The sequence below is a fragment of the Vulpes vulpes genome, chromosome 3 (assembly GCF_048418805.1).
Source record: "Vulpes vulpes isolate BD-2025 chromosome 3, VulVul3, whole genome shotgun sequence".
NCBI lineage: Eukaryota > Metazoa > Chordata > Mammalia > Carnivora > Canidae > Vulpes > Vulpes vulpes.
The window spans coordinates 99428662-99452586 of record NC_132782.1 but is presented as its reverse complement, the minus strand read 5'-3'; the positions used below and the strand labels follow the sequence as shown (position 1 = coordinate 99452586).

Genomic DNA, 23925 nt, shown 5'->3' with positions numbered 1-23925 from the left:
CTTGATTTGAATGCAATAAATAATTATCTCAAGAGATCTTTATTTGAATTCTGTGCAGTAATAGCTGTTCTTTGCCACGCAGTCATTGAGTGATAAACTCCATTAACTGTTGCTCACTGTTTTTTTTCCCCACACTTCCCTTTTGTATGTCTACAACTGACTTGATGGTATCACTTTTAGCTGTATCGGTTTGATTTTTCAACAGCTGGTGCCAGCTTTTTCACCAAAACCACCTGAACAACGTAGTGGTTTTTGTACTGCAGGGAATGAGCCAACTACACTTTTACAGGTTCTATTTGGAGTTCGGATTTCTCCGAAAGGCATTCAGACACGTAAGTATTAGGGCGTGAGTTGAGTCCTCTCACCCAGAGACTAATGCACATCTCAAACTATGCTCCTTAGCAATTTGATTGAGCAAGCAGTAGAGGTTATAGAAAGCAAGAAAGATTAAGATTCAGAGATCTCTTGTTGAGATTAAGATTTGCCTTTGATTTTCTTTGATAATTTAGGCAAAACATTTATTACCAGATTGCAATCTATATGTAGTATCCAAGGTGATGATATCCTACTTTATTTGGGTTCTGATGTTTTCAGAAATTATATACTTTACGTAAATTCTGTGTTTTTTGGTCTCTTGATTACATCATAAGATTGGACATCCTTAGAACAGCATCTGGAGCTGAATAGCAGCTGTTATCTTTGGAAGAGGCAGCTGCTCTCCATTTTCCTTCCCATAGCCATCTCCATTCTTTATTGGATTTTCATCCATTTACCCTTGAGGGATTCAAGTTGGTGAGTCCGAATCTTGGGTCTCCATTTTCTTTTTTGCTTTCATTTATTAAAGGCTACATATGTGCTAGGACCTACATCAGTCATTCTGTGTGCATCATCTTTAATTCTCACAGTAGTTCTGTGAGAGTTAAAAATATCTTCTATATGGAAGGAAACTGAATAACTTGTCCAAGTTATAGCCAGTAAGTTGTAGAGCTAGAATTTCAGTGCAAGTGAGCCTAAGGCTGGAGTTCTCAACCTTTCAGCTTTGTTGTGTCCTAACTACCTGGCAAGCTGTCTACTAACATAATAGATACAGAAAAATATATAAGGGACATCTCTGTAATATTTGTCTTTGTTTCCAATGTGTAATAAGAGAACAAAAGAAAATTTCTAGGGTAGGATAAAGGTAGCTTCATTTACTTCGTTACTTTTATTTTTTAGATTACCTAATCACTTTTACACATTAAGGAAAAAAGTCCTCATTTTGCAATACAAAAAAGTCCAGACCTTTCATAGCACTGAGCTGACAATAAAAGTGCAAGTCTTTGACAATATTTTAACTACTTGTAAGAATTTTTATAAAAACTTGGTTATGTATTTTCAGAAATTCCGCTTGCCACCTCCATCATCTAATTTTCTAGCTGATATCATTGGACTGAAAAAGAAACAAGCAACACGGGATCAATCCAAAATGGGGGAAGGTATGGCTCTGATTCTGGTTTGATGATTTGCTCATTCTGAAAGATACTATAGTATGCTTATTAAGTGGATCTATCAGTTACATTTATTCTTGCAAACAACTAAGCTCAATTTTAACTACCTTAAACAGAAAAGCAATTTTTTTGAAAGAAAAAATGGGTAAGTACCTAGGAGAATAGGAGAGCAGAAACCATAGCCAGTATTCATACCCTAGAAACCATCTGGTTAGGTGAGATAGCAAAGGCTATCCCTGCATATCACTAACATTGAAGTCTTACAAATTACTGTGAATAATTTTTAAACTGGACCTTTGTACCCATGAGTGTACAGAAGGGAAGGAAGAGCTTGCCTTTCTTTGACTAGTGTCAGGAACACCCTTAATGCTACTCACAGTGGGGAATAGGCAGAATGTTTAAATGCTGGCAATCTAAAAGAGAAATATCCATGACAGCAAATGATGTGTTGTATCCATGAGTAAGTTGTAGTTAATCTTCTGTTTTTGTAGGGGGGCAAGGAGGTAAGTGATGGAATATAAAAGAACTTAGCTAGAGTTCATTAGACATAGTAAGTATTGTCCACTGATGCTTTTTTATGTGTGTTCAGAAATAATTGAATAAACTGAGGGGACATGAAAAAGTGGTGAGGAGTAGCCAATGATTCCTTCCTGTCTCCTAGGGCTGTGCTTTCTATTATCCTGTCTCAAAGACCTTGAACTCCTTTTATTTGCGTTGTTACCCTCTTCTTCCACTAGATGCCTGTATCTCACCTGCCTCTATGTTTGATTTTACTTCTGTGTTTTAAATATCTTTGAGTAGGGGATCCCTGGGTGGCGCAGCGGTTTGGCGCCTGCCTTTGGCCCAGGGCACGATCCTGGAGACCCGGGATCGAATCCCACATCAGGCTCCCGGTGCATGGAGCCTGCTTCTCCCTCCGCCTGTGTCTCTGCCTCTCTCTCTCTCTCTCTCTCTCTCTCTCTCTCTCTCTGTGACTATCATAAATAAAAAAAAAAAATTAAAAAAAAATATCTTTGAGTAAATAACAGAGTAGTCATTTCTAGATTCAAAGCTCATGTAAAGACATAGCATTGCAGAAGAAATCATCAGGAAAAAAAGAACTTTGATATGGCTGAAGAATATAGATTGTTGGGGATAATTAGAGGAGGATGGGTTGGAATAAGAGCAGGTAGTGGTAAGAGACGAGGCTGAGAGAGGTAGGTTAGAGCTATGTCCTGCAGGCTGTAAATGTCATGCTAAGGTTTAGATTTTAATCTGTAGACTTTGAGGAATCAGAGGATTATGGCTATTTCTCTATCCTCTTAGGGATTTCACTTTGTTTCCCATCCTAAGCATCAGAGTCCCAAAGTGTAGTCTGTAACACTGATCTTCCTTCATTTGAGTCTTTCTTTCAAAATATTATGTCTCCCCAAGTTGATCTATCACTCTTCTTTGGATAACTCCTGTATCTTTATCTCTAGATTTGATGTTCCAAAGTTCAGACTTGCATTTTCACTGGCCTGCTGGATGTTGCTATTTGGTTATTCCCATCTTCCCAATTAGAGCATAGCTAAAAGCATTTTTCTCATCTTTAAATAATGTAACACTGTCCTGTCTTCAAATCACTTTTTCAGTTGGTATTATTTTTCTCTAAGACAATAGTCTTGAATTTTAGGATTACTTTTCTTTTGGCTCCTCATACCAATCTGTATAGCTCATTCCTTTTGCTTCTGTGAATATCTATTCATATGTCACTTTATCAGAGAGACCTTCCCTAATTATAAAATATATGACAACCGCTTTCCTGCCCCAGTATTCTCTCTCCTCCTTACCCTCCTTTATTTTTTTCCGTAGTCCTTATCCTTACCTGACATATATTTGTTTATTGTCCATCTTCCCAACTAGAATTTTAGTTCCATGGAGAATTTTGTTGACTTTGTTCATTGAGAAATCTCTAGTGGCTAGAACATTGCCAGACATAGAAGTACTTAGTAAATATTTTGTTGACTGAATTGAATTATTCTATCACTGTGTTCTGTTCTTCTTGGGTACTGTTTCTTTCCTATATCCCTTTTCCTTCATCCTTTCCACCATCTTGATTCAGACTCTAATCTCTCTTTTTTTTTTTTTTTGGTCCAGAATTTCTGCAGAACCTTCTCATTTCTTTATCTACTCCATTTTCCACATTACCTTTGAGGTAATTTAAGATCTTTCTTAAATACTTTTTTGTTATGCCATTTCCCATCTTAGGAACTTTCTGTTGTTCTCCATTATGTATTGAATGATGGACTGGAATCCAAACTCTTGATCCTGGCATTTGCAGTGGTCTACAATTCATTTTTATACACCTCAACCTTGTTTCCTACACTGTTCTCCTACACAAACCTTTTTTTTCCCCTCAGTTGGTCTAGGCACTGCCATCTATACCAAGTTTGCTTTGTGCATTTCTGTTTTACCTGGAATCATCTCTGTTTAGTATTTTGACTTTTTTAGTTACAAGGACCAGATAGATACTCCAATCATCTTAAATGAGAGGGATATTAAAGGATGCATGTAGACTAGAAAGCCCTCTCATGACATCTCTGCTTTCTGTTCGCTTTTAACTTGTCAGTTCTCTGTATTCCTTAGTTTGATTCTGGAAGCAAGTAATCTGATCAGTTTAGCTAATTACCATTGTTCTTTTTGAGCATCTCTTAACCAAGAATATCAACTTATTGGTCTGCTTATAGATGGGTCTTTCTCTCTCTCTCTTACTTTCTCAAAGATTTATTTAGAGAGAGAGCATGAGCAGGGGGAGGAGCAGAGGGAGAGGGACAAGCAGACTCCATGCTGAGCACTGAGCCAGATGCAGGGCTCAGTCCTAGGACCATGAGTCCTAGGACCATGGCTTATCATGACATAAGCCAAAATAAGAGTCAGACACTCAACCAACAGCCACCCAGGGACCCCTAGATGGGTCTCTTTTAAGTTGGGTTCCCACTCTTCAGTTGGTAACCACTCCTGCTTAAAGAGTAGGCTGATGCTTAAGTGGCTAGGGTTGGAATAGATTTAGCTGGAATGGGCTGTTAGGAGTGGCAGGCACTGTAATGGACAGGTCTAATATACCAATCTTCTAAATTCTGCTTTTGCTTTAAGACTCAGCAGCTAACCTTTTCCTCTGTTGAACCATCTTTCACCACCCCAGTGTATTATTCTTCCTTTCCATTCTATAGCTTTTATTATTATAACCCATTTGACACTTATATTCTCTTTGTGTCCCTATAACTAATTACATACAAACTCCTTAGTTGAGGCTGGGTTTTGCACATCTTTTGATTTTCACTGTGCTTACCTGACACAAGGTTTAGAAATATGTCCTCTGGGCAGCCCAGGTGGCTCAGCGGCTTAGCACTGTTTTCAAGCCTAGGATGTGATCCTGGAGACCCGGGATCAAGTCCCACGTTAGGGTCTCTGCATGGAGCCTGTTTCTTCTTGTGTCTGTGCCTATCTCTTTCTGTCTCTCATGAATAAATAAAATCTTTAAAAAAAATGTCCTCAGGCATCTTCACTGTGTTTACCTGACATAGGGTTTAGAAATATGTCCTCTGAGGTTTCTTTTTTTTTTTTAAGAGTTTATTTATTCATGAGAGACATAGAAGCAGAAGACATAGAGGGAGAAGCAGGCTCCATGTGAGGAGCCCAGTGTGGGATTCAATCCCAGATCCCAGGATCATGTCCCAAGCCTAAGGCAGACGCTCAACCCCTAAGCCACCCAGGCATCCCTTCCTGTGAAGTTTCTTAAACACACATTCCTTTTATTTTTTAAAATTCTATTTTATTTATTTATTTATTTTAAGATCTAGCGGCAGAGAGAGAGCATGAGCACAGGGTGGTAGGGAGAGGAATGTGGAGGAGCAGAGGAAGAGGGACAAGCAGGCTCTGTGCCGAGCATAAAGCCTGATGCTGGGCTTGATCTTGACTCTGAGGTAACAACCTGAGTCAGAATCAAGAGTCGGGATGGTTAACTGACTGAGCCCCCCCCCCCCCCCCCCCCCCCGGTGCCATTTCTTAAACACACATCCTGACTTTTAATGGTCCTTTTCGTTTCAGGGTCTTTACCTTCTACCAGTTCAAAAGTCAGAGTCAACCTGCAGAATGACCCTATTATTCAAAAGTATGGCTCTAAGAAAGTGTGCTTAACCAGATGCCTTCTCACAAAGGAGGAAATGAAAACATTTCACTTTCCATTACAAGGTTGGTTTAGATTTAATCTGATATTGGTAACAATATCAGAATATGTAAGTTTATTTGTAAGTATTACTATTGGAAGTTTTTTTTTTTTGACTGCTTTCCAAATGACTTAATCCATATTTTACTTAATAAGGAAACACTGAATAAGGAAACACTAAGTGCAGTGTTTCCTAAGTGTAGATGTGTACCTTGATTGGTAAAGTGATGATTTCAGTTAATACATAAACATGACCTTAAATATCATTGAAATCTTCTGTGAGAAAGTTATTCCTTTTTCAGTTTTCTTCTATTTCTTCTTAGTATATTTTTTGTTTGTTTGTTTGTTTGTTTGTTTTGTTTGTTTTATTTTTTTTTTCTTTTCTTTTTTTATTTCTTCTTAGTATATTAAAGTCAGTATGTTTTTAACGCTTCTCTAATACTTCCAGTCTTCCTCTTACCTCACCATACCCCGTCTTCATTTACCTCAGTGAATAGAACAGGTCTGCGCTCAGAGCCTTGGTCAGTTATGTAGCAAGAATTTAACGAAAATGCTTTATTTCATTTTATTTTCTTTATACCTTTTAATCATAGTAATGTTAAATTTCTTTAAAAAAAAAAAACACTTATTGAGATATATAATTCACCCTTTTAATATAATACGATTCAGTAGTTCTTAGTGTATTTACATAGGTTTACAACCATCACCATTGTCAATTTTAGGATACTTTCATCACTTCAGAAGAAACCGTATACTATTATTTTTCACACGACAGCCTTAACCACCCCCAGGCAATCTCTAGTTTCTGTCTGTGGATTTACCTATTGTAGATATTTCATGTTAATAGAATCAAACAATATATGGTCTTTTGTAACTGGCTTTTTTCGCTTAACATAAAGTTTTCAAGGTTCATCCATGTTGTAGCATGTGTCAGTACTTCATTTTTTTTTAATGTCTTTTCCTTTTATTTTTTAAAGATTTTATTTATTTATTCATGAGAGACACCAAGAGTGGCAGAGACATAGGCAGAGGGAGAAGCAGGCTCCCTGCAGGGAGCCCAAGTGTGGGACTCAATTCTGGGATCACGCCCTGAGCCAAAGGCAGATGCTCAACTGCTGAGACACCCTGGTGTCCCTTTTCCTTTTATTTTAAGTTTAATTTTAGTAAGATTAAATATAATTTAGTTTTAGGGGGTGTCTGGGTGGGCTCAGAAAAAGCATGAGACTTGGATCTCAGGATTGTGAGTTCAAGCCCCATATTGAGTGTAGAGATTAAATAATGATTATTAAAATACATATATATGTAAAAGAAAAGAATTTTATACATACATAAAACTTAGTTTGAAAATACTGTGTGGCACCATCCATATATGAGAACTCATATCTTTCAGCTTATTCTACTTATTATAGCCTTATATTTTAATTTTTTAAAGATTTAACAAGCAATTATTTTTTATTGAAGTATAGTCATCGACATACAATGTTACATTAGTTTTAGGTATACAGTATTGTGATTTGACAGCTCTGCAGTTGATGCTGTGCTCATTAAGTGTAGCTGCCCTCTATCACCTTCATTTTCATTCAAATGATATTCTCTATATGGACATACAATATTTTATGTATTCATTAGTTGATGGACATTTAGGTTGTTTCCACATTTTGTCTATTATGAATAAATGATACTGCTATGAACATTAAGGTACAAGTTTTTGTCTGGATATATGCTTCCATTTTGGGGAGGTATGTACCTAGGAGTAGAATTGCTGGGTTATATGGTACCTGTTTAACCTTTTGAAGAACTATCAGACAGTTTTTTCAAAGCAGCTGCACCATTTTATATTCCTTCCAGCAATGTATAGGGGTTTTAGTTTCTGTACATTTTTACCAACAATTGTTATTCTTTTTGATTAAATCCCTTATAGTTGTATGAAGCAGTATCTTATGATTTTGATTTGCATTTCTCTGATGGCTGATGATATTGAACATCTTTTTATATGCTATCTATAAAATGGGGTTAATAGTTAATATATCCTGGATTGCCATGGGCATTAAGATTTAATGGATACAAAAGTGCTTAGCATGGTGCCTGACTCATAGTGCTTTTGAAAAAGTTTTCTTTCTTTGTAAAAGAAAGAAAGAGAGAGAGAGAGAGAGAAAGAAAGAAGGAAAGAAAGAAAGAAAGACAGACTCCCAGATTTAGGGATGTCTTCTTTTCTGGTCTAGACCATATTTTGATTCTTGTAATTAGTGGCAGTATCAAGGTACCATGACAAAGAAACTGGTCAAAGTTTCTCAAACTCCACTTTGTTCCTTGTCATACAAGATGTAGGTATTTTTACTGTTTGAGCCTTTGTGTGAAGGTAGGAATCTTTTCAGTGGTTCAGACACTTTGGGGGCCCTGAATGTGCCTAGTTATTGACTAAAGGGACACAGTGGAGGGGGTACCTAGCTTCTAGATGGGCTCCTGTAGGGAATTTTCAGGCCATGAAGTCCAGAAAATTACAGGCATGTTTCTGAACAGAGATCTCAGAGAAGTCTGAAGGGTAGAATTGGGTGCAGGGATACATGTGATGAATGTTACTTAACTTTTTGCCTACACTGAAGTCCTTTTAGATCTCTACTATGGTGGAATCTCATTCCTCCTTTTTCTTTATTTAGGAAAGAAAGATGCTATATGCAGTTTTTGCATTATTGTATTCATCCTTCTTTAGTGCCTACAATGAAAAGGTCCAATGATGTAGGATCTAACCAGATTTTTTTTTTTTTGAGTGAGTGTGTGCATGCACACAAGGGGAAGGGTGGGGGATGGGTGGAGAGTGAATCTTAAGCAGGCTCCACATCCAGCGTGGAGCCCAATGCAGGGCTTGATCTCACAATCCTGAGATCATGACCTGAACCAGAATCAAGTTGGATGCTTAACTGACTGAGCCACCCAGGTGCCCCAGCTACAACTGAGTTATAATTTTTTCTACTAAGGAGGAAATACTGTTATTTGGGAACTGCCAAGAAGTCCAGGCCCTAGTATCTCTTTTAACAGCAGCCTGTAGTATTATGCCAGAATATAAAAATGAGCAGATGGAACAAAACTTAAGGACAGACATTGTTTCTTTTTTAGTTTTTATATTTCAAGCATCTAATAGAGAAGGTGTCCAGCAAATGCGGTATTTCAGTTTTCTCTTGGTGAATGAATCTAAGAGTGATATTTATCATCTCTAGTTTTAAAGGCAAATATATTTTTTATTTATTTATTTATTTATTTTATTTATTTTTTTTTTTAAAGATTTATTTATTTATTTATGATAGGCATAGAGAGAAAGAGAGGCAGAGGTTCAGGAGGAGGGAGAAGCAGGCTCCATGCCGGGAGCCTGACGCGGCACTCGATCCCAGGACTCCAGGATCGCGCCCTGGGCCAAAGGCAGGTGCCAAACCGCTGAGCCACCCAGGGATCCCCCGGCAAATATATTTTTTAAAGGTTTTATGTATTTATTCATGAGAAACAGAGAGAGGCAGAGACATAGGCAGAGGAAGAAGCAGGTTCTCTGTGGGGAGCCTGATGCAGGACTCAATTCCAGGACCCAGGGATCATGCCCTGAGCCGAAGGCAGATGCTCAACCACTGAGCCACCCAGGCATCCCTAAAGGAAAATATTTTATTTATATTTATATTTTATTTATCTATTTTCCTCCTAGGGTGTCCTGATTGTGCAAACTTTGTACCTACCAAATGTAATGGTTCTATAACAGACAACAGTCCTCTCTTTGGACTTGACTGTGAAATGGTAAGTACTACTTTTGATGTTTCAACTGGAGGGTTAGTAGTAGATGATTTCTTGAGTCTAATGCATCAGTGAACCAGTGCATTTAGTTCCAGTATTTTAGTTTAAAGAACTGAAAGTATACCCTTTTACTCACATTTTAGAAAACTTAGATATATACTCCAGGATGAAGAGTAAATATCACAACTTTTTAAACTAGTTGTTATATTTAACCAAATCTCTGTCAATTAGTATAAGTTTACCCCTTCTGTCTTTTGAACAGGTGTTTTGTTATTGTACCCCTAAAGACTCTAACTCAATGACCATTGGTTTGGCTTAGTTTTACACATTTAAGATCAGAAGAATTTCCCTCAAGCTCCCTATGGGTTTTACTTTGTCTAATCCTTTCAAAGACAGGGCATCCCCTATCAATACTCAGGTACCAGTCCCTCATTTCTTAATAGAGTGGCTAAGAGCTAAAGTTTTAGAGTCACATATCAGGATATGTATCCTGGCCTTGCCTGTTAATGGCTTTGTCACCTTGGACAAATTCCCTAACCTTTCTCTTTGAAGTGGGGATAATAACAGAGGTACCTCATCATGTTACTGAATTAGTATATGTAGAATGCTTAGTATTGCATTAGATAATAGAATGCACTAATAAAAAAATTAGTTTTAGTAGTACTTAGCTAATAGTGCGATGTTGTATACACACTAATAAGTGGTAAAATAATGGTTGATGTCATTTCCATCCATCATCTTGTGCACATCCTTTTCAGAGCAATTATATGAAATGTCCAGCAGTCTTCCTAGCTTTAATTTCATTCATACTGGACTCTAGTTAGCAAAGGCCCTTGTGTTACTGGGCCCCCAGTAGGTTACAGTCAATGGCAGTTGAGATGTGAATAATGGGAGGAAGCAGTCTTCCTCAGTTTAGCAGTCTGACGATGGCCTGGTCTTTCAGTGTGTCACATCCAAGGGGAGAGAGCTAACGCGCATCTCACTGGTTGCTGAAGGAGGCAGCTGTGTTATGGATGAACTTGTTAAACCTGACAACAAGATTCTGGATTACCTTACCAGGTATTTTGCAACTTGCCTTCTGCCCTCCCTAGCACTAGTAGACTAGAATGGGATGTGTCAACAGGAATAGTTTGTAGTTTCTGTGTAGTTAGGTATTATCTAGTTCTGTATTATCAAAGACAAGGCTGGGGAGCACAACTGTAAATTTTAAAACTGAAATTGCACAATGTCAGTATATAAAGCTCTTTAACCCTTCTTGTTCTCTAGTCTTCCTATGACCTTAAGTAAGCAGAATATTATCTTCCTGGTTTATTATTTTTTTTAAGATTTTATTTATTCATGAGAGACAGAAAAAGGCAGAGATATAGGTAGAGGCAGGGTCCCTGCAAGGTACCCAATGTAGGACTCGATCCTGGGATCCGAGGATCCCAGGATCACGCACTGAGCCAAAGGCAGATGCTCAACTACTGAGCTACCCAGGCATCCCTATCTTCCTTGATTAGAGTCTGCCAGTTGTAATCATTATCTAGCAACTGTCAGAGACCTGGAGCTTTGCTCTCTGAGAAGACCACATTTGAAAAATCTGCAAATCATCATTTGGCAGTCAAATAATTTAGAGGTTAAGCTGCCTTGACTTCAAAAACCAAACAAAACAAAGTTTTTCCATAATAGAAATTTGAAGCTCAAAAATTTTAGTCTGTCTTTTTAAAGATTATCATGTAATTTCAGAATGTACATATTATAGTGATTAGGCAAAGAAAACCTGGTATAACACTACTCTTGAAGTTGTATCTATAGATTCAAGCTTACTTATGCACAGAGAGGCCATGATAGTGATAAACATTGTCCTATTAGCAGGCATAATTAGTATTCATAGGGAACAGTCATTTGTGGGAAAGATGTATGTATAAACATGTTTATCACAATATTTCAAAAAACATGGGAGTACAAAGATACAGATGCAGTGAAACGCTGGGACACCTACACCCCGATGTTTATAGCAGTAATGTCCACAATAGCCAAACTGTGGAAGGAGCCTTGGTGTTCATTGAAAGATGAATGGATAAAGAAGATGTGGTATATGTATACAGTGGAATATTACTCAGCCATTAGAAATGACAAATACCCACCATTTGCTTTGATGTGGATGGAACTGGAGGGTATTATGCTGAATAAAATAAGTCAATCAGAGAAGGACAAACATTATATGGTCTCATTCGTTTGTGGAATACAAAAAATAGTGAAAGGGAATAAAGGGGAAAGGAGAGAAAATGAATGGGAAATATCAGAGAGGGAGACAGAACATGAGAGACTCCTAACTCTGGGAAACGAACAAGGGGTGGTAGAAAGGGAGGTGGGCGGGGGGTGGGGGTGACTGGGTGATGGGCACTGAGGGGGGCACTTGATGGGATGAGCACTGGGTGTTATGCTATATGTTGGCAAATTGAACTCCAATAAATAATAGAAAAAAAACATCGGAGTATAAACAGCTGAAAGTAGAGGATTGGTTAAAATATATGAAATCCATATAACAAAATACTCTAGCCGTTTAAATGGATGTGTTGAAGTAGAGTTACGATGTGAAAGCTTGTTTATGATGTATGGCAAATGATAAAATCATGTTATAAAGTAACATGCATTATGACTGTATTTTTATAAAAATAAAATACGTACATGGGAGCACCTGGGAGGCTCATTCGGGTAAGCATCCGACTTGATTTCGGCTCAGGTCCTGATCTCGGTTCCTGGGATTGAGCCTTGAATCAGGTGCCATGCTCAGCCAGGAGTCTGCTTGAGGATTTTTTCTCTCTCTCTTTCTCTTTTGCTCTCTCTTTCTAAGATAAATCTTTAAAATATATATACATACATATACATGATATATGTATTAAAAAATATGAGAGGCTATTTACTAAAATGTAAAAAGTAATCTCTGGGTTGTGGGATTTGGGGTTATTTTAAATTTCCTCTTTGCAGGGCAGCCCAAGTGGCTCAGGACCTGATCCTGGAGACCCAGGATCCAGTCCCACATCTGGCTCCCTGCATGGAGCCTCTTTCTCGCTCTGCCTGTATCTCTGCCCCTCTCTCTCTCCCTGTGTGTGTCTCATGAATAAATAAATAAAACCTTAAAAAATTTTTTTCCTATTTGCTGATCTGTATTTTCAAGCTTTTTATAATGAGCATATATTAATTTTTAAAAATATTCTTTGTGGGGATCCCTGGGTGGCTCAGCGGTTTAGTGCCTGCCTTTGGCCCGGGGCGCGATCCTAGAGTCCTGGGATCAAGTCCCACGTTGGGCTTCGGGCATGGAGCCTGCTTCTCCCTCCTCCTGTGTCTCTGCCTCTCTCTCTCTCTGTCTATCATAAATAAATAAATCTTTAAAAAAAATAAAATAAAAATATTCTTTGTGAAATGACTTTTCAGGGAGGTAAACCTATTAATAACATCCTCGCCTGTCCATTTCTCTTTTTTTATGAAAGCTTTTCAGGAATCACAAAGAAGATTCTTAACCCAGTGACAACCAGACTCAAAGATGTACAGAGACAGTTAAAATCACTGCTTCCTCCTGACGCTGTGTTAGTGGGCCATTCCTTAGACTTGGATCTCAGAGCACTGAAAGTGAGTATCTGACTTAGTGTTTTCAGAATATATGCCTTTTCCATTTATTTCAAATCTAAAGTCTTGGGTTCTTCTGTTCCCCCATCCCACTTGTTTTTTCCTTTAGCATAGAATGCTACTTATTCTATTCTCTTTCCTCCTCAGATGATACATCCGTATGTTATTGATACATCATTGCTTTATGTCAGAGAGCAGGGCAGAAGATTTAAGCTAAAGTTCTTAGCCAAAGCTATTTTGGGGTAGGTTGTTCGCATATTACAATACTGTCCTGACAAGTTGCATATAACTTAGCATATATTATTTAATGCATATTGCAAAATTCATTGTCTCTGCTCTCCTTAGTCTGTAAATATTATTCCTTTCATTTCTTACAAATCCTGGGATCCTAATTCCAGAGAAGTATGACTTAGAAATGAAATTATGGAAATACAAAGAGGGGTTTACATTCACAACTGAGAGTTGATGGATAGAATTAGACAGGGAGGGACAGAAAAGTTAACCAAAATTTGAAAACAATAATCCTGTAGAATGTATCCTATTATGTACAAACACATGCATAAAAATGTTCATTATAATATGGTTTTAAAACAGCCCCAAACTGCAAATATTTTACATAATACTTTGTTATTAATAGAATGTGATGGATCTGTATGTGCTAATATGGAAACTCTTAAGGAACTACTGAGAATAAAATGGAGATGCAGAACAAGATCTGTATATACCTAGATATCCTGTAATCTATGACATAGGTTACATTTAGATAAATTTATAGACACAAACATATGTACTTTTTTAAGGTTTTTGAAAATGGCCAAGAAAAGAGTTAAGTACCTATAGATACTTGCATGCAAACATAAAATTTCTGTAACTTTAAATAGTAGCTACATGTAAAAGAATGAGGCAAGGGTTTGGCTGGGGAGTGACCAGAGACTTTATTGGGTAGCTTTTTGTCCAGATGATATGCTTGCTGTAGACAAAGCCATTTCTAATCATTGTATATTGTCAGTGCCTCTCACTCCAGGTACTCTCCTGGCTCTTAGGAGTAAGGAATCTTGATTGTTGTGATAAGATCTGATCAGATTGCTGAAATTTTACATGTGACCAGAATATTTGAAGTGGTTGAAAGAACCTATCATTGAAAATACTGTTGAGTGTGTCAGTTTTATCTTGACCTTCCAGGAAGGATATACAGTGTCCAAATAGACTTGGTCATGATGCCACAGAAGATGCTAGAACAACCCTTGAATTGGCTCGGTATTTCCTTAAGTATGGCCCAAGGAAGGTTAGTATCTTTGACCTGTATGTTTGCATTTCTTAAAATTATGGAACTAGAACGGATAGTCACAGACCAACATTTCCTATTCTTACCTTTCCTTATAAAATAGGAAGTGTGATTCAAGCTGAGCATTCAGAATTAAGACCTGTATGAGTAGCATAATGTAGCAAAGTATGTAGTCTCTGAAATTGGACTTCCTGTTTTTAAATAAAGATGTACAGGTGCGCCTGGCTTATTCAATCAGTGGAGCATGTGACTTGATCTCAGGGTTGTAAGTTTGAACCCCACGTTGGGTGTAGAGGTTACTTTAAAATCTTAAAGTAAGAAGAAAGATAGTACTATGTTTAACTATATAATCTGGGTTAATTTCTCTGAAGAATTTCAGTTTCTACATCTGTAAAATGGAAACATATTTCTCTGGGATATTGGTGAGGGTAAATGAGATATCTTATATAAAGCTGTTAGTACAGTGCCTTGAATGTATTAAGCACTATAATATATGGCTCATTGTGTGCTGATAATTGTAATAATTTTTAATAATCCACATAAATTTTTGCTCTTTTAGGATGGGAGGCACATACCATTGTTTCAACAGCAGTTCAATGGGTGTAGATTAGAACAGCACATAAGGGAGACCTTCTTGAAGGAAACAGTTTCTTACAGACCTTATTACAATGCATTCCAATTAATTAGATTGTCCCATTGCATGATATGTTCTATCATTACTCCACTATGAAATAAATTTTATATGCAGAATCATAAATATCCAAAATAGAATTTTGTGTCACAATAGTAGAAAGACATTCTAAAATGTCTTACTGTACATATAAATAATAGTTTGTGGCTCACTCTACATTGCAACTCCCAAGTGGTCTCCCACTTTATGGAAGAAGAATAAACTGGTTTTTTATAAGTCAATGAACGGGTTTTTTGTTTTTTTGTTTTTTTGTTTTTTGATGTTGCTATAAAAGCCATTACTTTATAATTTCCAAAAGTTGATGTTCACAGAGAAGTAAATTTTAAGTGACTAAGTGGGAGATCAGTGATGAGCCAAAATTGCCATCCCCTTATACTTAGCCCTACTTTGCCCTTTCCCATATTCATGTAACAAGGTCAACAGTTGGTAACATATGCCATTCTTAGCTAAATGGCCAGAAACCATCTGGTAGCTGTTGAAGCCTGCCTGGGACTGTGGCACTGGCAGAGCCACTGTCTGTGGAAGTAGAGAACACCACTCAAGTGGGTTTTTCTTGGATTTTTTTGCTGTTTGTTTTATTTTTTTTTTTTTATTTTCTTTTAAAAGATTTTATTTATTTATTCATGAGAGACACAGAGAGAGAGGCAGAGATATAGGCAGAGGGAGATGCAGGCTCCTCATAGGAAGCCTGATAAGGGACTTGATCCTGGGACTCCAGGTTTATGCCTTGAGCTGAAGGCAGACGCTCAACCGCTGAGCCACCCAGGCATCCCTGTTTTGTTTGTTTTAAACCTCAGATGCTTTGCAGGAAATGAGATGATTTTTACCACTTGATTTTCTTAAGATTGCAGAACTAAATCTGGAGGCACTAGCTAGTCACCAAGAATTGCTAGCAACAGGCCAAGAGCTAAGAAATACAGCAGAAGTAGTTCAGCAGCCAAACACAAGGTAACATTTTTATTTCTAAATAAGAACAAAACAAATAAGAGTATTTAGTTTCTTATTTACCAAACCTGGGAATTCTTTTTTTCCTTTTTTGAGTCTATTGAGAAATGTTTACCAATAGTATGAGTAACATTCTACTATCACAAAAACCATGGAGAGAAAAATAGCACCTTCCACTCTAAATCGTATGTATTTATTTTTCTTATTTTCTAAATCTAGTAACTGGTCTAAACTCTTACCAAAAAGGAGGACATTGAAATACAGTGAACCTAAGTAGCATTAGGGGAGATGATAAACTAGTGGATGTTTTGATTAGACAAGTCACCTTTGATGTATTGCCCAGATTAGGGAAAAACAAAAAACAGTCTTAGAAGGAGTTCATCTACACACCATAATAAATGTGTCAGATCCTTAGAATATAAATTTGTTAGAGAGCTTTGAGTATTTTTCATGTTTATCCTTAACTTCCCCTAAATATAAAACAGTACTGTCCAATATGACTTCTCCAGTGATGGAATTGTTTTAGATCTGTGTTTTCCAGTAAGTTCCACACAGTACAGGATGATGTGTGACTAATGTGTATTGAGAAACTGAACCATAATTTAATATTAATTTTAATTTAAATGGACACATGTTGTTAGTGGCTACCTTATTTAGACAGTGCAAGTATAGAGAAGTAACTCTTAGGTTAGGAAAAACTATTGTTCTTCCCTTGATCTCTTCTACTTTTTTTGCAGTGTTTTAGAATGCTTGGACTTAATGGGTCAGAAGCTCCTTTTCTTGACCCGGGAACCAGAAACTAGTGAACTTTCTTCAGCTAGAAACTGTGAAACTGTTAAGTGCCTTTCAAATAAAGAGGTGAGTAACTTGTCTGTTTGAATGTTGTGCTCAAAACAGGGGAATGTATCCCTTGCAATTCACACTAAGTGTCAAGCTTTTTTTACATCAATAATCCTGGCTACCATTATCAAGTCTGGTTTTTGTCTCCCATCTTATATGGAGCACTTTTAGTCCCAGTTATTTCACAGGAGCAGAACTGTCAGCTGCCAGTGTCTGCTTGCAGAGCCTACCTTTGGCATTGCACACCACTTTGGATTTCTGTTCATTATCTGGCATAGTGAGATATTTATCTTGGTTTATAATATGATTGCATTTTTTTAGTTTTCTTAAATTTTACATATTATTCCTGTATGCATAAAGTTGAAGGGATGTATTGCAGCATGCATTTATTAGGTCATCTTGTTCAGAAGATCTCTCTCTATTTTTTTATTTTATCTGGAAAGGATTTCAGACTTACAGAAGACTTGCATGAGTGGTGACATAAACCTTCTATCCAGATTGTTCATCTGTTAATGCTCTGCCCCATTTGTGTATATTCTGGCATGTTTATGCTCTCTTGCTATTTCTTTCTATATTCCTGTTTCTATATGACCTTTTATTTTCAAAACCATTTGATTATCAGCTTCTTATATCATGGCTCTTTTCCCCTGATACCTCAATATATATCTCCTGAGAATAGAAATATTCTTACATAACCATAATAGACTTCAGTAAAGTTAATATTGATAGAGTATCTTTTTCAAATTTCATCTGTATTCCAGTTTTCTTAGTTGACCCAATAATGTCCTGTAGCATTTCTTTTTCCTTCAGAACAGTATCTAAACTAGGATGAAATATTGCATTTAGTTGTCCTGTCTTTTTAGTTTCCTTTAATCTGGATACATCCCTCGACCTTTCTTTGTGTTTCATGACAATGGTAGTTTTTAAGTAATACGTGTTACATGTTACCCTGAACAGAATGTTCCTCATTATGGTTTCATTTCCCCATGATTAGACACAGGTTATGCATTCTTTACAAAACTACTTATAAGTCATGTTTCCTTTTCAGGGTATCACACTCAGAGGTACACGTCCATGTGTCCTTTATTTTGTGCTGTTTCTTTTGATAACCTTCACAAGATGTTGTCTGCTTTCTCCACTGTAGATTTACTACTTTTGTCCCTTCTAATAAGTAATATGAAGAGATAATTTAAGAAGAGCAGATATCCAGCTTTTTATCAGAACTTCCCCTCATATTTAGCAAAAACTGTTGATTCCTACCTGACGGTTGCACAATGATGATTTCTAGCTCTAGCACTTCCTTCGTATTTATTAGTTGTTACTCAGCAATCTGTAAGCAAAAGTCCTTCCTTTAGCTTTATATTCATTCATTCATTCATTCATTCATTCATTCAGTGTGGACTCATAGATTTCTGTTTATTTCAGTGGTTTATAATTTATGATTGTACTAAATTGTTTTAGTTTTCAAACTTCCCAAATTTGGCTAGGGGTAGCCCCTTCAGGTTGTCACCTTTGTCCTTGTGACATGCACCCATAATTTTTTGGAATATTTTTTTCCTTTTTGGCACAAGATAATTCAGTTACATCTTGATATTGGAAACCAAGATCTGGGCACTGGGTATGCATATTGCTACTAGGGTGTCTTTGCTTCTAGACCAGTAAAGCAGACAGAGGAAATATATGCATGTTGATATATACATACATGCACACGCAGTACAGAGATACGCATATTTTAGAAATCATGTGTTTATATGAATACCTTTGATTTTAGCCTTTTCATACAAGATTCTTCCTTGCTTTTCTTCATTCTTTATTTGTAACGCTCTCTATCTAGTGTGGGAGCATTGGCTCCCAACAACATCAACAATTAACTCATTCGCTCAAACCTGAACTATATCCAAAATCGTTTTAAATTTGATGCACCCAAATCACTATAGAATGATTTAAGTATTGGTTTGCAGTTCACTCTCCTCCCTATCCCCACCCTGTCTATAACTGAGTATTGGGTATGTGAATGTTTCATTTATAATTTGTATTGGTTTTTTTCTCCCCTTCAGATTAGCTGTGTTTTGTATTGAATATATAGTTGGGTTCATTTGTTTCATTGTGCTTTCGGTTTTAGGGTTTTCTTCCCCCCTGGAATCTTTGTTGATTTATTTTTGGGATCTGTAGAACCTTAATGTGCTTCAAAATTACCAAAACCCTGTAAACTCTGTACTCAGATAAATGCGGTTCTCTCACCTATTATCCCTTTTACCCAATCCTTTTCACTACCTGATTTATTCTTTGTTCTTCTTGGTTTAAAAAAAAAAAAAAAAAGCAGATATACGGCACCTGGGTGGCTCACTGGTTGAGCATCTGCCTATGGCTTGAGTCCTGATCGGTCCTGGGATTGAGTCCCACATCAGGCTTCTCCTGGAGAGCCTGCTTCTCCCTCTATATCTCTGCCTCTCTCTGTGTGTTTCTCATGAATAAATAAATAAAATCTTTAAAAAAAAAAAAAAAAGCAGATGCATATATGCTTTCTTATTTCTTTCTTTATTACACAGAAGTTAACATATTATATAAGCTCTTTGGCAGTGGCTTTTTTTCCCTAACAATGTATCTGGGAAATTATATCAGTTTACTAAGGATTGTCTTAATTTTTTGTTATTATTAGCTGCATAGTACTCCGGTGTGCTTATATAGTATAGTTGTATTCCTTCTTTTCCTTTTTTTTTTTTAATTTTTTTTTATTGGAGTTCAATTTGCCAACATACAGCATAACACCCAGTGCTCATCCTGCCAAGTCCCCCCCCTCATTGCCCATCACCAAGTCACTCCAACCCCCTGCCCACTTCCCCTTATACTACCCCTTGTTCATTTCCCAGAGTTAGGGGTGTCTCATGTTTTGTCACCCTCACTGATACTTTCACTCATTTTCTCTCCTTTCCCTTTATTCCCTTTCACTAATTTTTATATTCCCCAAATGAATGAGATCATATAATGTTTGTCCTTTTCTAATTGACTTATTTCACTCAGCATAATACCCTCCAGGTCCCTCCACATCCAAGCAAATGGTAGGTATTTGTCATTTCTAATGGCTGAGTAATATTCCATTGTATACATAAACCACCTCTTCTTTATCCATTCATCTTTCGATGGACACCTAGGCTCCTTCCACAGTTTGGCTATTGTGGACATTGTTGCTATAAACATTGGGGTGCAGGTGTCTCGGTGTTTCACTGCATCTGTATCTTTGGGATGAATCCCCAGCAGCCCCAGCAGTGCAATTGCTGGGTCGTAGGGCAGGTCTATTTTTAACTCTTTGAGGAACCTCCACACAGTTATGTAGAGTGGCTGTACCAGTTCACATTCCCACCAACAGTGCAACAGGGTTCCCCTTTCTCCACATCCTCTCCAACATTTGTTGTTTCCTGTCTTGTTCATTTCCACCATACTCACTGGTGTGAGGTGGTATCTCATTGTGGTTTTGATTTGTATTTCCCTGATGGCCAGTGATGCGGAGCATTTTCTCATATGCTTGTTGGCCATGTCTGTGTTTTCCTCTGTGAAATTTCTGTTCAAGTCTTTGTCCATTTCATGATTGGATTGTTTGTTCCTTTGCTGTTGAGTTTAATAAGTTCTTTATAGATCTTGGATACTAGCCCTTTATCTGATATATCATTTGCAAATATCTTCTCCCATTCTGTAGGTTGTCTCTTAGTTTTGTTGACTGTTTCTTTTGCTGTGCAGAAGCTTTTTATCTTGATGAAGTCCCAGTAATTCATTTTTGCTTTTGTTTCTCTTGCCTTCATGGATGTATCTTGCAAGAAGTTGCTGTGGCCAAGTTCAAAAAGGGTGTTGCCTGTGTTCTCCTCCAGGATTTTGATGGAATCTTGTCTCACATTTAGATCTTTCATCCATTTTGAGTTTATCTCTGTGTATGGTATAAGAGAATGGTCTAGTTTCATTCTTCTGCATGTGGATGTCCAAGTTTCCCAGCACCATTTATTGAAGAGACTGTCTTTTTTCCAGTGGATGCTTTGGCTAATGCATCCAGAATACTGTTAGCTGAGGTCATTCTTTTTTACTACAGGTTTAGAGCTATAAATTACTCTCTAAATACTACGTTAGCTGCATCTTAGAAATATTGATGTTTCAATAAATACTGAAAATGTTTTCATTCAGTTCAGGATTCTTTTTAATTTTCCTTTTGATTTCTTTTTTGGCTCATAGTTTTTAAGAAGTATGCTATTTGTTTTCCAAGTTTTAAGAAGTTAGGGATTTTCCTGAAATCTATTCCGATTTCTTAAGTTCTCTATCCAAAGAATGTACTTTGAATTACCTGAATCCTTTTAAGTTTATTGAGAGGTGGAATTTCCCATTATAATTGTAGATTTGTCTATTTCTTTGTGGATTTTCATTAATTTTTGCTTTTTTTTAAAAAAGATTTTATTTATTTATTCATGAGAGACACACAGAGAGAGGCAGAGACACAGGCAGAGGGAGAAGCAGGCTCCATGCAGGGAGCTCGACGTGAGACTCAATCCTGGGACTCCAGGATCAGGCCCTGGGCTGAAGGTGGCGCTAAACTGCTGAGCCACCTGGGCTGCATGATTTTTGCTTTATGTTTAATGCAGCTTTCCTATTAGATACATAAACATTATGCATTATGTCTTCCCAATGAATTGGCCCCTTTGTCATTAAAAATAGGGCCTTCTTTATCCCTGGAAGCTTTCTTTTTTTTAAAAGATTTTATTTATTCATGAGAGACAGACATAAACAGAGGGAGAAGCAGGCTTCCTGCAAGGAGCCCGATACATAACTGGATCCCTAGACCCAAGGGTACCCCCTGAGCCAAAGGCAGATACTCAACTGCTAAACCACCCAGGTATCCCCACCCTGAAGCATTTTCTGTTCTGACTTTTACTTTGTCTGATACTGATATAGCCCTTCCTGCTTCTTTTTGTTTATTGTTGACAATGGTATATATTTTTAATTTACATTTAGTCTATTTATATCTTTATATTTAAAGTGGGTTTCTTGTGACCAGTTAGGCTTTGCTTTTTTATTCATTCCAACAATCATTGCCTCTTAAGAATAGTATTTAGGCTATTTACATTTAATGATTGTTGACACTGTTAGGTTTAAGTCTCTTACCTTGCTATTATTTCTATATGTACCATCTTTTTTTATTTTTTTCCTATTTCTTTTTTTTTTTTCTTTTCTTTTGAGTTACTGGGGTATTTTTTATGATCTTATTTTATCTCTTTTGGCAGTGCCTTAACTGTGATTCTTTGTTGTGCTATTTTAGTAGTCGCTTTAGGATTTATAGCATATCTAATTTAACATAGTTTACCTTAGGTGATATTATACCATTTCATATATAAAAACCTTTAACTATATGTTTGCATTTTTCCCCTCCCATCCTTGGTGGTGGTGCTGTCGTCATTCATTTTACTTCTGCATATTATTATTTTGCTCTAGTTATTTTTTTTTTTTAAGATTTATTTATTTTAGTGAGGGAGAGGGCACAGGGAGAGTCTTAAGTTCCACACTAACTGCAGAGTTCGATGCAGGGCTTGATTTCACAACCCTGAGATCATGATTTGAGCTGAAACCAACAGATGCTCAGCTGACAGTGCCATCTAAGCACCCCTAAACAGTTATTTTTAATTTTTATTTTTTATATATTTTTTAAGATTTTATTTTTTCAGGAGGCAAAGACACAGACAGAGGGAGAAGCAGGCTCCCCACGGGGAGCCCAATGTAGGACTCCATCTCAGGACCCCGGAATCACGCCCTGAGCTGAAGGCAGGCGCTCAACCACTGAGCCACCCAGGTGTCCCTAAATTGTTATTTTTAAAAGAGATTTTAATTTTTTGGAGAAACTACTGTGGTGTTCACCATAGTGGTTGCAGCATTTTACGCTCCTACCAATAGTGCATAGCTTATGAATTCCAACTTTTCCCCATCTCTGCCGACACTTAATTTTCTCTCTCTCTCTTTTGATAGTAGCCATCCTAATGTGTATGAGGGGATATCTCATTGTCATCTGGTAATTAACAATGTTGAACCTCTTTTTTTTTTCTCCTTGTGTTTGTTAGCCGTTGTATATAATCTTTTAAGTGTCTTTTCAAGTCCCCTTTTTGAATTGGGTTTTTTGTTAAAGTTTTAGGAGTTCTTTATATAACTACAAATAAGTGCGCGCGCACACACACACACACACACATATTCTTTATATATCCTGGATTTTATTTCTCTATCAAATATATGATATGTAAACATTTTCTCATTCCACAGGTTGCCTTTTCACCATATTGATTGTGTGTTTTGATGAACTGATACACTCCCCCTTGTCTGTTTTGCTTTTGTTGCCTCTGTTTTTGATGTCTTACCCAGGAAATCATAGCCAAATCCATATGAAGCTTTTCCTCTATGTTTTCTTCTAGGAGTTTTCTAGTTCTAGATCTTACTTTCAGAGATCTGGATTGTTTAATCCATTTTAAGCTAATTTATATATATATATGTAAGAAAAGGTTCCAACTTTCCCTCTTTTTCCAGTACATCTTTGTTGAAGAGACTATCCTTTTTCATTGAATGGTCTTGATACTTTTGTCAAAGATCATTTGACTATACACAAAGTTTTATTTTTGAAATGTGTTCTGTTCCGTGGTCTGTATGTCTGTCTTTATGCCAGTGCCATACTGTTTTGATTAGTGTAACTTTGTAATACATTTTGAAATCAGGAAACTTGTGTCCTGCAATTTTGTTCTTTTAAAATTGAGATTCCGTAAGAATTTTAGGGTGATTTTTTTTCTATTTCTACAAAAAAAAAAAATGATACTAGAAAAAAATGACATTAGAATTTTAATAGGGATTGCATAGAATCTGGAGGTTGCTTTCAGTACTGTTGACATCTTAATGGTATTGTGTTCTTATCTGTAAACATGGGAATGTTTCTATTTACTTATTCTCTAATTTATTTCAGCAATGTTTTGTAGTTTTTTAGCATACAAGTGTTTCATTTCCTTGGTTAAGTTAATTCCTAAGAATTTTATTCTTTTGTGATGCTTTTGTAAATGAGGTTTTCCCCCACTTACTTTATTTTTCTGATCATTGT

The 23925-nt window shown here is 36.8% G+C and overlaps 1 protein-coding gene across 3 annotated transcripts in view; it reads left to right on the top strand.

Annotated features, from left to right (window-relative positions):
• REXO5 (RNA exonuclease 5) overlaps nt 1-23925 on the top strand; it is a 45298-nt gene that overhangs the window by 7185 nt on the left and 14188 nt on the right. For all 3 annotated transcript variants that reach the window (XM_072753700.1, XM_072753702.1, XM_072753701.1), the window contains exons 4-13: nt 206-332; nt 1379-1475; nt 5556-5699; nt 9362-9450; nt 10391-10506; nt 12924-13062; nt 13207-13301; nt 14242-14344; nt 15880-15983; nt 16718-16838. In XM_072753700.1, coding sequence (XP_072609801.1) covers nt 206-332; nt 1379-1475; nt 5556-5699; nt 9362-9450; nt 10391-10506; nt 12924-13062; nt 13207-13301; nt 14242-14344; nt 15880-15983; nt 16718-16838 — 1135 coding nt within the window. The remainder of the gene's footprint in view (nt 1-205; nt 333-1378; nt 1476-5555; nt 5700-9361; nt 9451-10390; nt 10507-12923; nt 13063-13206; nt 13302-14241; nt 14345-15879; nt 15984-16717; nt 16839-23925) is intronic.